The 13,057-nt window shown below is 41.5% G+C and overlaps 1 protein-coding gene across 8 annotated transcripts in view; it reads left to right on the top strand.

Moving 5' to 3' along the window:
* PTPN13 (protein tyrosine phosphatase non-receptor type 13) overlaps nt 1-13,057 on the top strand; it is a 190,446-nt gene that overhangs the window by 137,407 nt on the left and 39,982 nt on the right. For all 8 annotated transcript variants that reach the window (XM_026660490.2, XM_026660493.2, XM_026660494.2 and 5 more), the window contains exons 16-21: nt 412-594; nt 2,886-3,048; nt 7,107-7,512; nt 7,685-7,782; nt 9,682-9,735; nt 11,912-11,974. In XM_026660490.2, the coding sequence (XP_026516275.1) occupies nt 412-594; nt 2,886-3,048; nt 7,107-7,512; nt 7,685-7,782; nt 9,682-9,735; nt 11,912-11,974 (967 nt within the window). The remainder of the gene's footprint in view (nt 1-411; nt 595-2,885; nt 3,049-7,106; nt 7,513-7,684; nt 7,783-9,681; nt 9,736-11,911; nt 11,975-13,057) is intronic.

The following is a 13,057-nucleotide window of genomic DNA, read 5'->3' as shown; positions in this document are numbered from 1 at the left end:
ACCTCCAGTGGGGTGTAAAGATTTGGCTCCACCTCACTTCAAATAATCCAGAGCAGTGTTAGAAACATAAATAAGAGTAAATGTGACTGTTAAAACTTTGTGTTAATATTCCACTTGTAAATAGTTTAATAAATCTTTAATAATTTTTTTTAGATAACCAGTTGGTTAATTATTATAGATTGCGTATTACCATAGCTTATAGCCATTTATAACAATTTCTACCAATGTGCTCACAACTATCTACCACACATACTGCTCATGTCTGTAACATGTTTATAACATCTATAAATCCTCTATGAATTGAACCTCAATGTAAAGTGTGACCATATGATTTTTTTTAACTTGTCAGTATCCCTGTAGATTTTTCTAACATCCTTAACTTCATAGTCTCACAAACATGCCTCTATGTAGATGTGCCAGAGGCTGACGGAATACGGCGTTCATTTTCATCGGGTGTTGCCTGAGAAGAAATCCCAAACTGGAATCCTGCTGGGAGTGTGTTCCAAGGGAGTTCTTATTTTCGAAGTTCACAATGGAGTCCGCACACCCGTACTTCGCTTCCCGTGGAGAGAAACAAAGAAAATATCCTTTAGCGTACGTCTATATATCTGGTTTTTAGCTTTGTGTTCATTATATTTGTGTGTGTGTGTGTGTGTGTGTGTGTGTGTGTGTGTATATATATATATTGGGCATTTTGCAGTGTGATCTGTGAATGTCTTTTGTGGAGCTGGAGTTCCACCTCCATGGGGTTAACTCATGGGTTCTGCTGTTTAAGGTTTTGAGTTACTAGGCCCATACGTCACAGGTGCTCCAAACTCAGCACAGCTCAGGGGCCTGAAGGGTTTTTGCCGCCACCTTTTCTTGTGAATTTTGAGATTTGCTCCCTACTCTCCGTTGGATTTATGGTAACATAACGCCGTTCCAAAAGGAAATTGTGCTTTCATCAGGAATTACAGTTAAGCACCTCCCTGCCTTCCAATCTCACCCTTTTGCTGCTTAACTTCCCCACTCTGGGACCCATCTCGGCATGTTTATCCTTCACCTGCAGGTGCCCTCTGCTGCCTCAGATTCCATCACCTGTTGTGATCAGCCCCTTCTCTCTACTCCCCCACATGCAGCTCATCCCCGCCCCCTCACTTGTGTCTCCCCTCCAAACCTGTTTCAGCTCACTCCCCAGCCACTGCCCTCTCCCTTTAGCCTCCAATGCCATCTGAGTTCCTAGCATAGCTCCTCCTAACTCCAATGCCGTGTGGTCCCCCAAACCTCAATTTCTCCCATAACTCCCATCTCACCGCCCAGCTCCGACACACCATTGTCCCTGTGTCCCTCTAATCTGCCCAGCACCTCAGCTCTCCCAAAGGCCCCGTAAACACCTCCCCACAACTTTTCCCAACCCTCTTACGGCCCTGAAATACCACTTAGGGATCTGTTCCTTTCCTTTCCATTGTTTTCTGGGAGTGGCTGACTCATCTCTGTCCTCCAGGGTTTGCCAGGTAAGGGAGGAGTGCACTTGTAACCCCACTCCAACCGAGCTGGCAACAGGATCTTCAGGGTTGGAATGGCAAGTTCCCCTTCCTCACTCTGAAGGGAGCTCTGGGCTCACTTAGCCCTTTACAAGCAGCACCTTGTTCCCAGGGAGTGTTGTTTCCCTGCACTCAAAGGGAAGTTCTTCCAAACAAAGGCAAGAATCCATCCTGAAGACAGGGAGAAAGCCTGCCCACTTGTTATGGCCATGGCCACTCCTCCCAGAGTGCTTACAGGATGGGGTACAGCCTGCTGAGTGGAGCCAGAGGAAGAATTTCAAGGTAGTGGGCTGAGGGACAAATACACGGTACTCCACACACTTAGGAAAGCCACTTACGCTGCTTTATGGTTATGATGTTTCCAGGAGCAATTTAGCTAAATGATAATGAATGACAATAGCTGATGCTTAATCAGGACAATATTAGCAAACACCCCACTCAGTCGGGTCACTTTCAGATGATCTAACGGGTTAAGTAAGTGTTGATAGGTTTGGAATTTCAAGCGCTAGTCTTTCAACAGACAAAGAGGAGAAGTCTTTGGCTAGGTCTACACTACCCGCCTGAATCGGCGGGTAGAAATCGATCTCTCGGGGATCGAATTATCGCGTCTCGTCGGGACGCGACAATCGATCCCCGAATCGACGCTCTTACTCCACCAGCGGAGGTGGGAGTAAGCGCCGTCGACGGGGAGCCGCGGAGGTCAGTTTTGCCGCCGTCCTCACAGCGGGGTAAGTCGGCTCCGATATGTCGAATTCAGCTACGCTATTCGTGTAGCTGAATTTGCGTATCTTAAATCGACCCCCCCCCTGTAGTGAAGACCTGCCCTTTAATACAACCTACTAACTTCTGTGAAAACTACAAACTGCTTTGCCTTCACTAAGGTTTTATCTCAAGTTAGCTAACTCAGGTTAAGAGCACATCTGGTTTTTTTTTTTGTTCTTTTTTTAGTGATTTTGCTAAGATTTTTATAATTACCAAAGGGATTTAGGCATCCAGCTTCCATGGACTTTCAATGGCAGATGAGTTTGTAATTCCCTTGGGGGCTTTTTCAGAATTCCACCCTACAAATTCAGGTAGAAACTGCTGCTGTTAGTTTGTTGCTGACCCAACAGTAAGCAGTGAATTGAATATGTTTTGGGCTGATTGAGATACTGTATAGTGGTTTTTGATGCAGGAATGTCACTGTGTAAATCTAACATTATTTTAAATGGATACAATTGTCTATATGTTAAAAATTCATCCAGTTAATGCAATTTGCTTTAGTAAGCCTTATTTCCTGACACCTGTTTGCACAGAAACATGTTATATTCTCTCAAGGCTGAAAAACAGCAACATTTTTATTACCTATTTTTCATCTTCTAGAAAAAGAAAATAACTCTGCAGAATGTGTCAGATGGTATAAAGCATGCATTCCAAACTGACACTAGTAAGACTTGCCAATACCTCCTGCACCTCTGCTCTTCCCAGCACAAATTCCAGCTACAGATGAGAGCCAGACAGAGCAACCAAGACACTCAGGACATTGGTAAGGACTGTGGTTTTCTTTCTTAAGAACGATAGCTGTCTATATTTATATGAAAAAAATGGTGCCAGTACTGTAGTAATTCCATTGAGCCCCATACATGTGCTACATTTAGAGGATCTATATTCTAAGGAAAGTATAGTAGGTCAGCAGGTCTCAAGCTGTGATCTGAAGAGAGCTGGCTGGTCACATGGTGCTGGCTCTCCTTGCTTCCAGCCACTACATTTGTGTAAAAGAACACTAAAAATACTTTCCTATTACTACTTTTTCATTTGAGCAATTTCAGTAGTTGCCACAACCGGGATGTGTGATTGCAGATCGGAGAGGTGCTCCATGTGAATGCAAACGGGGGGGAAGCAGTTCATAACACCACATCTCTTAAGCAGTGGGGTGTCTAATCTATATGCTAATTAAAACTTATAATCAACCATCAAAAAAAGTACTATCTCAGCGTGAGTTGGTTCCTTCAGAAAGTAGTTGCCAATTAATCTTAATGTGAGTGGCTAAAATACAAGAAAAAGATTCCTTTGTAGATTAGTAACTTAAATTGGATTGAACAATGCTTTCCTCCTTGAAATAGATAAGCAGTGTTTATTTGACTTCTACCTGGAATGCAGCCTGGTTGGTCCGCTGGCTTTTTATAGAGCCCCCAAGGTGATATTTTTTTCAGTCTGTTTTGTTCATTCTTACTTCGTTTTACATTTCAGTCAGTCTGCAGAGACATCTCTCCTATACAGCCAATTGCTGTACTCCAGATTTACACTGGTCTAACTGAGATCAGAGTCTGGCCCCATTGCTGTAGAAATGCTGATCTCCGATGAAAGAGAGAATTGGCCATGGCAACTGTGCAGCTTTTCTGTTCTATCAGACACTGCAGACCATTTAGCATAAAGAAATGGAACAAAATGACTCAAGTCCTTTGAGCCATATTCCAACTCAATGTCAGTTTATTCTAGAAAGCACAGAAGACATTGCATGCAAGGCTTTCTTGCCCAGCCAGACTCAGTGACTTTGACACACAGAGCTTGTGTTTTGTTATGGGAGTCTGGAGACTAATAGATTTGTTTTGCTTATGTGCACAGCAGCCTTCTGCGAATTCAGGGGCCTGGGAGTTCATCCATCAATTCTGAGCAAGAAGTAAATTAAGTTTCTAAGAGAATTCCATTTGTTCAAAAATGAAACTAATGTAGGGGGAAAAGCATGCTTTCCTCCACAGTTTCACAATGGAACTATTAATGTGTTTTGGTAGACTCCTTTAAAGTGATTGCCCACCCTGTATTCCCTACAGAATTAATAGAAAAATGTATACAGTAATATCCAAAAAGTTGTAGAGAGATGTTAAACAACATACAGTTTAAAATGAAACAACCACAACGTAAATAAACCAAGTAGTGCAGTATTATTATTATTAATAATATTCCTTAGATAGCCGGGGTGCACAGAGTCTTCCATCAGGATCTCCACTCCAATATGCTGGGCTCAGTACAAACATAAACTAAGAGTCTCCGTCCCAAAGACCTTACAATCTACATAGGGAAGAAGACCTAACGGGTGGATGTAGAACTCAGCAGAATGGGGGAGAAAGAAGACATGGGTGACTGTAATAACAGCACAACGTGCCTATAATAAAAAGTGTACGTCCTTAGTTGTGAGGGAGGGTTAATACTATAAATTAACAAGAGATGATACTAACTCTAATAGATGATACTAACTCATTAGACTATGTTCCATGGGCACAGGCAGCCGGGAGGTTATAAATAAGGATTTGAATGAGGCTATGACCCATTTCTTGGAAGTACAATGTATGATGTCTAAAAGGAGAGCAGTTGACACGTATCTTGGTTGTAGCAAAGTATTTGATAAAGTATCTCATGGGAACGTAGTAAGATAAAGGTCCTGGCATCAGTACTTGACCTAGTTAAATTAATTGCAACCAGCTAATTTGTATGAAGAATAAGAATAAAAAAAGGACACACACACACACTGCCCCTGGATGATGGGTGCAAGTGGGTTTCCTCAATTGCTGTTTGCTATTAAAACAGATGATTTATTGATAGATTTGAGAAGTGACAAAACAAATGAGAGGAGTGTAGCATACTGTGACCATTATTCACTTGCTGCAGGAGGCGAGCAGAAGACTAGAGTGCATGGGATTTTGGTGTAAATGTAAGATCATGCTTTTGGAGAACACAAAATCCCTTGAACGGCATTCTTGCTGAGAAAGTCGGGGGAGACGATAGCTCAAAGGAAAGAGTTCAGTGTGTGATGGCTGCCAAAAATAAAAAGGCAGCTAACAAGGTCTTACGATGCATAAGAAGGGAGATTATTTATAAATCGAGACATAATGGTTTCTTTTATGTAACCTTTGTAAGAGTACACTTGGAATATTGAGTACCATACTGGGCACAAATTTAAAGATTGGAGATTCAAATTCTTGAAGGAGTGCATAGAAGGACTGCACAGATTAGTTAAGGATTAAGTCAGTCTTATGAGGAAAGACTTCACGCAGTTGAGTACATTTAGCCTAGGGGAAAAGGAAGACAGAAGACTTGATTAGAGCGCGTGTAAGCATTTAAGAGTCTTAGCAGGATTTTTGGAAAGACCTACACCGGGCTGGCAGAATGAGAGGACATGATGTGAGGTTTGCAGCTATTTGAATAGTTCTTCTCCAAGGAGATCCACCAAAACGTGGAATAAACACTAGGGGAGATCTTGGAGCAGCAGGTACCAGACCATTTTAAGAAAAATGTACGTGCACAGTGGTTCTCCTTAAAAACTTGCCAGTTGTGCCTTGGATAAATAAATCTTTCCTTGTTTGTCTGCATACTTTGTATAGAGAATGCTAAATTATTATCACAGTTACTTCATGTTCTAAGAATCAGAGGAAACTGTGGTATCTCGGATACCACTGTTGTGTGGTAACTGTTGCCAAATAGACTTTAAATGGTGACCACGATACTTTAATAATAATATTTAATGGGTGTACTGTACCAATTGAGAAACAGGGTTTTCCCATCAAATCGTGCGGCGTTTCTCTCTGTTCTTAAGCATCTTATTTCCCATTTGTGAACATGAAATGTAGTGGCATATGTAAATTAAGGGTGGGTGAATCTCTGTCTTTCTTCTGAATTGAATCCAGAACTTCTGGGTCTGTAATGGGCTCTGATCAGCTGACTTTATTTAACTATTCTCTTTCTGCCTAGCTTCCAGACCTCAGTGCTTCCCCCACCCACCCACCCACCCACCCCTTACTGAGAGAATCCTGTTACAGGAATCAACATTGTCTACAGAGCACTGCTGGGCTCCAAGCAACACATGTGTTCTATTCTATGTCAAAGCACTTTGGGGCTTCTCCAATTGGGGACATCCCAAAGAGTGAGAGATCTGATTGCAATGGCACACGTCCAGAAGAGAGGCTGCCAAACCTCCTGGACCCTGCAAGAGGGACTTCAGTGGTAGTGGAACCGGTTATAAGAAAATTGTAAAATCCAAGGATTAGCTGAATGATTGCTGGGAGGGAGGGGCAAAGTGCCAGAGTCAGTTGTTGGAAAAGAGTCAAGGATTTTCAAGGACAACACTGAGGGATGGTGAGAAGCCTGATGGGGAAAGAGATTTGGAGACTTATTGGGAGGTTTTGAAGAGGAGAGATCCCCGAAATGTTGAGTAGAGTTTTGAATAGGCATCTAAACTCATGGATACTTAGCTAGGCCTTTGGGGGGATTTCAACCAACACTGTATTAAAACTCTTGTGCACTGATGGCAGTGCAGATCTCAGTCGTCTAGTGAAATTCAGGAGAAATATTGTGTGGTTTTGTGGAATTGACTCAAGTGTAGACTAAGCTGAGGTCAGCATACTGTTATTAAATCCAAGCCATTCTCTCTGAGCTAGATATTCCAGGCCATGTTAGTCATACATACAATCCACTTATACTAAAAAAGCTACTGTTAAAAAATGCCCATGTCCAGTAGTTTTAAATATATCACACCAGCAGATGTTAAATTAAAAGAGAAGGTGTACTTCAGGATTATAATTCGTGTAAATCAGTCCTGTTTCCTTGCAGAGAGAGCATCATTCAGGAGTCTGAACCTTCATGCTGAATCTGTTAAAGGATTTAACATGGGACGTGCAATCAGTACAGGCAGTCTGGCCAGCAGTACGTTGAACAAGCTCCGACCTTTGTCAGTTCAAGCTGAAATTCTGAAGAGACTCTCTTGCTCTGAGCTGTCACTTTTTCAACCACTTCCTGGCTGCTCCAAAGAGAAGAATGAGAAAGCTTCATGGGAGGAAAGACCCAGAGCCATGAGCAAATCATTTCATGATCTGAGTCAGAGCCAGATCTCTATTTACCCCCATCGGAAAAATGTTTTCACCGCTGTGAATTCCTCCCCACGGAAAATGGAGGAGCTGATAGGAAGAATCTTTCAACAGACGCCAAAATCTGATGCTGGAGCAATGAAACTGAACAAGTAAGAATCACTCTCACTTCCCAGAGCTTTATCTTTTTATGCAATGCAGCTACATTTTTACATCAGTTTCATTTCTACCACATTTATTATTTATACTATTATTTTATTACATTGACTTCTCCCCTCTCCCTCCCTCCCTCCCGCCTTCCATTTCTTTCCCCATCCTGTTTAGTTCAAAATCTCTTGCAGGTTTAAATAGAAGCCTTGAAAGGAGGAAAAATGAATCAGACTCATCATCCATTGAAGATACTGGTCAAGCTTATGTTGTAGGTCAGCACGGAAAAAGTATTATTTTATTTGCTAACTAAATTCTAGAGTATTCTCTGATGTAAGGCTTTAATGTACAGGGTATCAGGTTGCTTCAGTGTTCTGCTAAGGAACTGTTTGCTACTGGCTTGTGTTGCTTTTACATACGGATTTTTTTAGGTTGTGTTTTGGTTTTTCTTTTTACAATCAAAATGTTTTAACAAATAAAAAAATCCCCTCTTCATAAAAATAACAAACCTGTGTGCAAATAGTGAGTGAAGTTCCAAAGAACTTCTCCCAATTCTGTCATTTGGGAATATCAGTTCCTCTGTGGATTTTTGTCTTTCATCACTGGCCTGCCTTTCCATCCCACCTCCCCAGCACATTTGCAGTGTTCTTTGGAGAAAAGGTTGGTTTCTTGGAGATGGGCTCAGTTGGGCATGAACTGGCTATTTTCCCGTATCTCCGAGCAGTACCTATAGAGTTCCCTCAGTCTCCGTTACCCCTGGTAACAGGAATCCTGAATGGCTAGGATTCTTGCTACAGCAATGTGCATGCTATATCTTTAAAGCGTTATTTTGAGGAATTATGAAGCTCTAAAAAGATACACGTGATCAGTGTTTGTATGTGTACACACACACTCACACCAGCATGCACACACGCACGTGATGCTACGACTATAAGCCTGTTTCTTCAGCTCTAGAAACACCGGCCTCTAATAACTGAGCTAAAAGAACTGCTGTAGCAGGTGGCTGGAGGACCCGTATCCTTCTGTGGACCTGTAACTAACAGACATAATCTTACTCCACCATTCTGCAAAGGGTTTGGGGCACAAATACAGATGCTCTTGCACAGTCCCATTATCTTGAGTGGGATTCTGCACAGTAATAACTGTTTCCTATGCATGATCTTGGCAAGACGGGGATCAAAAGCAATATATTAACAGGGGATAGAGAACTTAGAATTAAATGTTTCCGATTTTTAGGTGGAAGTGGTCGTCGAGTTCTCTGTTTGTCACTCTCCTGCTGCTCTCTGTAGTACAGCAATATCATCTTGAAATTAAAACCTCCATAGAAAATGTATTCCTTGACATAAATCTGTTGGTATATAGATATTCAGCTGAGGCTCATCATTTAACTCCAGCAGTTTCTTAGTAATTGTTTTCTGAGGGAGGGTGGAGAAAAGAAGTGAGAAAATAAATCAGAAAAATTGTTTGGTTTGTATTAGCATAGCATTGCTAATCAAGAATTGCAGGGAGCAAGACTATGCATAAATTTCTAAACCTCAGAGACACAAAAAAATAAAGGGAAACCATTGTGTTGTGCCTGGATTATGTATTGCTGGGGATATTTTAAGAGTACAAAGAGAGGACAATTTAAATAGGGCCGTTTCAATCTATGACTATGAATGAGGACTTAAAACTTCTCTAAATGTTCATCTGAAGATGCAAAATTCAGTGAAAAATTCAACCTGGACAGTTGTTTTTGTTGTTGTAATTCTTATTGACCCACAAAGAGAGGAATTTTCCTGTGTCTAGTGTACATGAATTGGTTAGGCGTATACATTGTGTAATGTTAGTAGTTTTAGCCTTTGACTTTATTTTTATTGATAGATTTTTTTTTAATGTTAACTTTTCATATGAAGTTGAGAATAGCCTGAGACCCTCAGTTCTTTACTGAATCCACCTTTTCTCCAACCCATTGCCACTCTGAACTTTGAAACAGGACTGAGATGCACCTGTAATTTAATTTTGCTAAATCAAAACCTCTGGCTTTACCCATGTTCAATATGAATAAGAAATGCAATATCATGGATCAACTTTTGCACACACTGTATATAGACATTACCAAGAAGCACTGTAGTTTTATTAAGAAGGTTGAAATATTGTTAGTTAAATCTCTAATAGTTGCATTTACATCCCAGGTATTAGCATGAATAGTTCTGGAAATCCTTCATCAGCGCCACTGAAAGAAAATGGTAGGTTTCTAATAAAATCTCTTTATGATATTTAAACACATGTGCCTTGTGCTTTTACTGCCCCCTTGACTACCGTTGTCACTTTTGTCATCTTATCGGATACCTTCTTCAGATAATGGGATAGATGCCCTTTGCTTTTTAAAATGTAACTTCTAATAGCTGATGTTGACTCACTTTCTTGTGAGATTTTCCAAAAGGGTCACAGCCAAATATAGTCAGTAAGCAGCCTGTGTTGTTTGAGATTTGTAGGGATGCTGTCACCTTAAAAATCATGCTCTTTAGAAGTCATTTTTTCCCTTTGGTATGCTGCTAGTAACACCTTAGAAACGGAAAGTGAGGTTTCTTTTCAAATTGTGGTGTATTTGGGTGTTTTTGTTTTTTGTTGTTGGTTTCTTTTGACCTTCTCCAGTGGTGACTTGTTTTCATATGTTTCCCAGGGCAGTCTGTTGTCATGTCCTGGTACTTCCTACTTAACACGCACCAGCACGGTGACCTCGCAGAGCTGATACTGTGCTCTAAAAGCCCCTATGCAGTCTGTAGGGACAGATTGTGATGATAGCATCTGTCCCAGCCTCCGAACTAGTGATTCCAATATGAGTAAATGCATTTCAGTTGTATAATGTAACCTAGTTGTTTCTTGTTTTTGTTTGATTTGCACCATACTACTGTGTGTTTTGACCTTACCCTACCCAATCCGGCCAATCTCTTACCATCCACCTTCCAAACAACACCCCCAGACACTAGTGTGATTTCTTCTCCAGCCAATCCCTAACCAGTCTCCACCCTCCCAAAAACACAGCCGCAACACAACATATTGCACATCACCAGACACACAGCACTCGACAAATATTTAGCCGCCGGCACTAAACATACCAACATGATGTGTAGCACGCGCCAGTCACCCCTCAGCAGCCACTTACACTGACAGCACTGGCTGTTCCTTCTACATCCCTCCTGTGGTAGGGAAGCATCACTTCTCTCTCTCTCTCCTTCCACTCTCATCTGGGGGCGGTTCCTCTTTTCTCACTCCTATCACAATAGGGCGTTGGGCTTCCTGTTTTGAGGAAGAGTTAGGGTTGTCCCCCTTCTCCCCGGGAGATGTCCCAATGGCAGAGCTGCCCCCACTCCTGATCTGTCTCTCCTGGTGAATCATGGAGTGGGGTGGGACCAGGGCACATGGCTCATGTTACTCTCTGCCAAGGAGGCTTGTAGTGGCCTGCAGCTGCTCTTTGTCTCATTGGGGGAGACTGCGCTACAGCAGCTCTTCTTCTGACCTGCAGCCTGCTGGGTAAGCAGGCAAGGGAGCACTTCTCTAGGTGACCGTGGGCACAAGTCCAGGAACTCATTTTTATTTTTTTTTAAATGCTGGAAAACAGCATTTTGTATCGGAACAGGGTTTTTTCCCCAAAAAACAGTATATTTCAGAATCTAAATGTTGGGGCCTATTTCAAGTTGACAGGGTCCCTTTAAGAATGAGATGGATAAAATCTGAGGGCATTCAAAGCTTGTAAGGTTAAAGCAACACAACTTATCAAACTACAGCAAATGCAAAGAAAGAAATCTGCACATCTGTGTGCTGGAGTTAAGAACCTTAGAGCCTCTTCCTGCAAACTTGTCCCACAAACATCCCCCATTGAATTCAATAGCTCTGATTCTGCAATGCACTTACCCTAGGCTTAACTTTCCGCATGTGCTTAAGTCTTTCCTTATTCGTGAAACACTTAAGCACACGCTTTAGTGCTTTGATGAATGGGGCCAATATGTTGCAAAATCAGAGAGCTTGCAGGATTGTAGCCCCAAACAGTATATCCTAAAGACTGGTTTTTACAAGGAGGAAGGAAAAAGAGTCATTTTGTTTGGTTTAAAAACAGAGAGAATTGAATGGAATTTTAATTCAGCTGTAAAGTGGTGGGAGGAGTAGGTAATAGAATCATAAAAATGTAGGGCTGGAAGGGACCTCAAGAAGTCATCAAGTCCAGCCCCTTGCGCTGAGGCAGGTCCATGTTTGGACCTGTCAAACTCGATAGTGCCCTTTGGAGTTACAAGACAAGTCCTGTAAATAGAGTGGTATAAAATGAACATAAAAGGCACATCATTTTGCAGATGCCCAATCAATATGTTTTATTATCAAGCTATGACTTTTTAATAGACACTCTATGCTCTGCCTTGTTTGTAGTGTCCTTGCCAGAAAGGGAGATAACCTTGGTGAATCTGAAGAAAGATGAGAAACATGGCTTAGGTAAGTTACTAAAGCCTTGTGATCCGGTAACACACATATATACACACACACACACATATATATACACACACACTGAGGAAACATGGTTGGGAAAGGCAGCGTAGGCCAGTGGAAATATCTCTGGACTTGGAATTTGGGCATCCAGAGTCTATTCCTGGCTCTGATGAATGATCTTGGGCAAGTCTGTCTCCGTTTCCTTGTCTGTCGAATGCAGATAATGATCTGTACATCCCTTTGAAAAGCTCCGTATCAGTTAAATTTCATCATTAGTTTTGTAAGCCAGTAACCTGCTGAAAGACATCTCAATGCCATTCCAAATTATGCAAGTAAAAATTACTCTAAATTGTGTTTGTGTCTGTGTCCAAGTAACATGGAAGCTGTGAAATTTAAAAAAAACATGACAAAGCCATTATGAACTACTTTTACTGCTTTCCTCTGCTGTATAACACACAATTTCATCAGAGAGGGAACATTAGTTCATGGTTTAAAGCAGACGAATGAGAGACAAAAGAACTGGATTATAGTCCCTGCTCCGCTACTGACTTCCATGTGATCTTGGGCAAATTGTCCCCATATGAAAAATGAGAGTAATTTTATACCTGACCCACCTTTGTGACGTCCTTTGAGATGGTCTTTTGACAGTTGCTCTGTAGTTTCAGTGTATCGCCACTGTGTAAATCCAAATGGGGAAAATACCAAGAAGAAACGTTATTTATATTTGAGCCTTAAACTCATAGATTGCAACAAATCTCTTAAAGACAAACTTAAGACGTGGGAGAAGTGTGTGTGTGTGTGTCAGGCAGCTGGGGGGGCTTGAAAAATGAAGAAGAAGAAAATCAAGTGTGGTCTTCCAAGGTTTACCTAAAGAGACACGTTGCAGGTCTCAGATGTGGGTTGTCAGCCTTAACTGACAGGCCAGAGTGTTACATCTTTAACCAAGAGAGATTTACTCTAAGTGTAGTTCAGACATTTGAGTTAAATGAACATTAACAAAACAAGCAAACCCAAACGTTTTAAATAGATAAAAATATCTCAAACCTACTCAATGAATTAATTTAGACTTCCTTCATATCTCTGATGTAC

This window comes from Terrapene carolina, unplaced genomic scaffold (assembly GCF_002925995.2).
Source record: "Terrapene carolina triunguis isolate 2854851 unplaced genomic scaffold, T_m_triunguis-2.0 Scaffold789, whole genome shotgun sequence".
Taxonomy (NCBI): domain Eukaryota; kingdom Metazoa; phylum Chordata; order Testudines; family Emydidae; genus Terrapene; species Terrapene triunguis.
The sequence above is the reverse complement of the archived record's forward strand: the minus strand, read 5'-3'. Positions and strand labels throughout refer to the sequence as shown.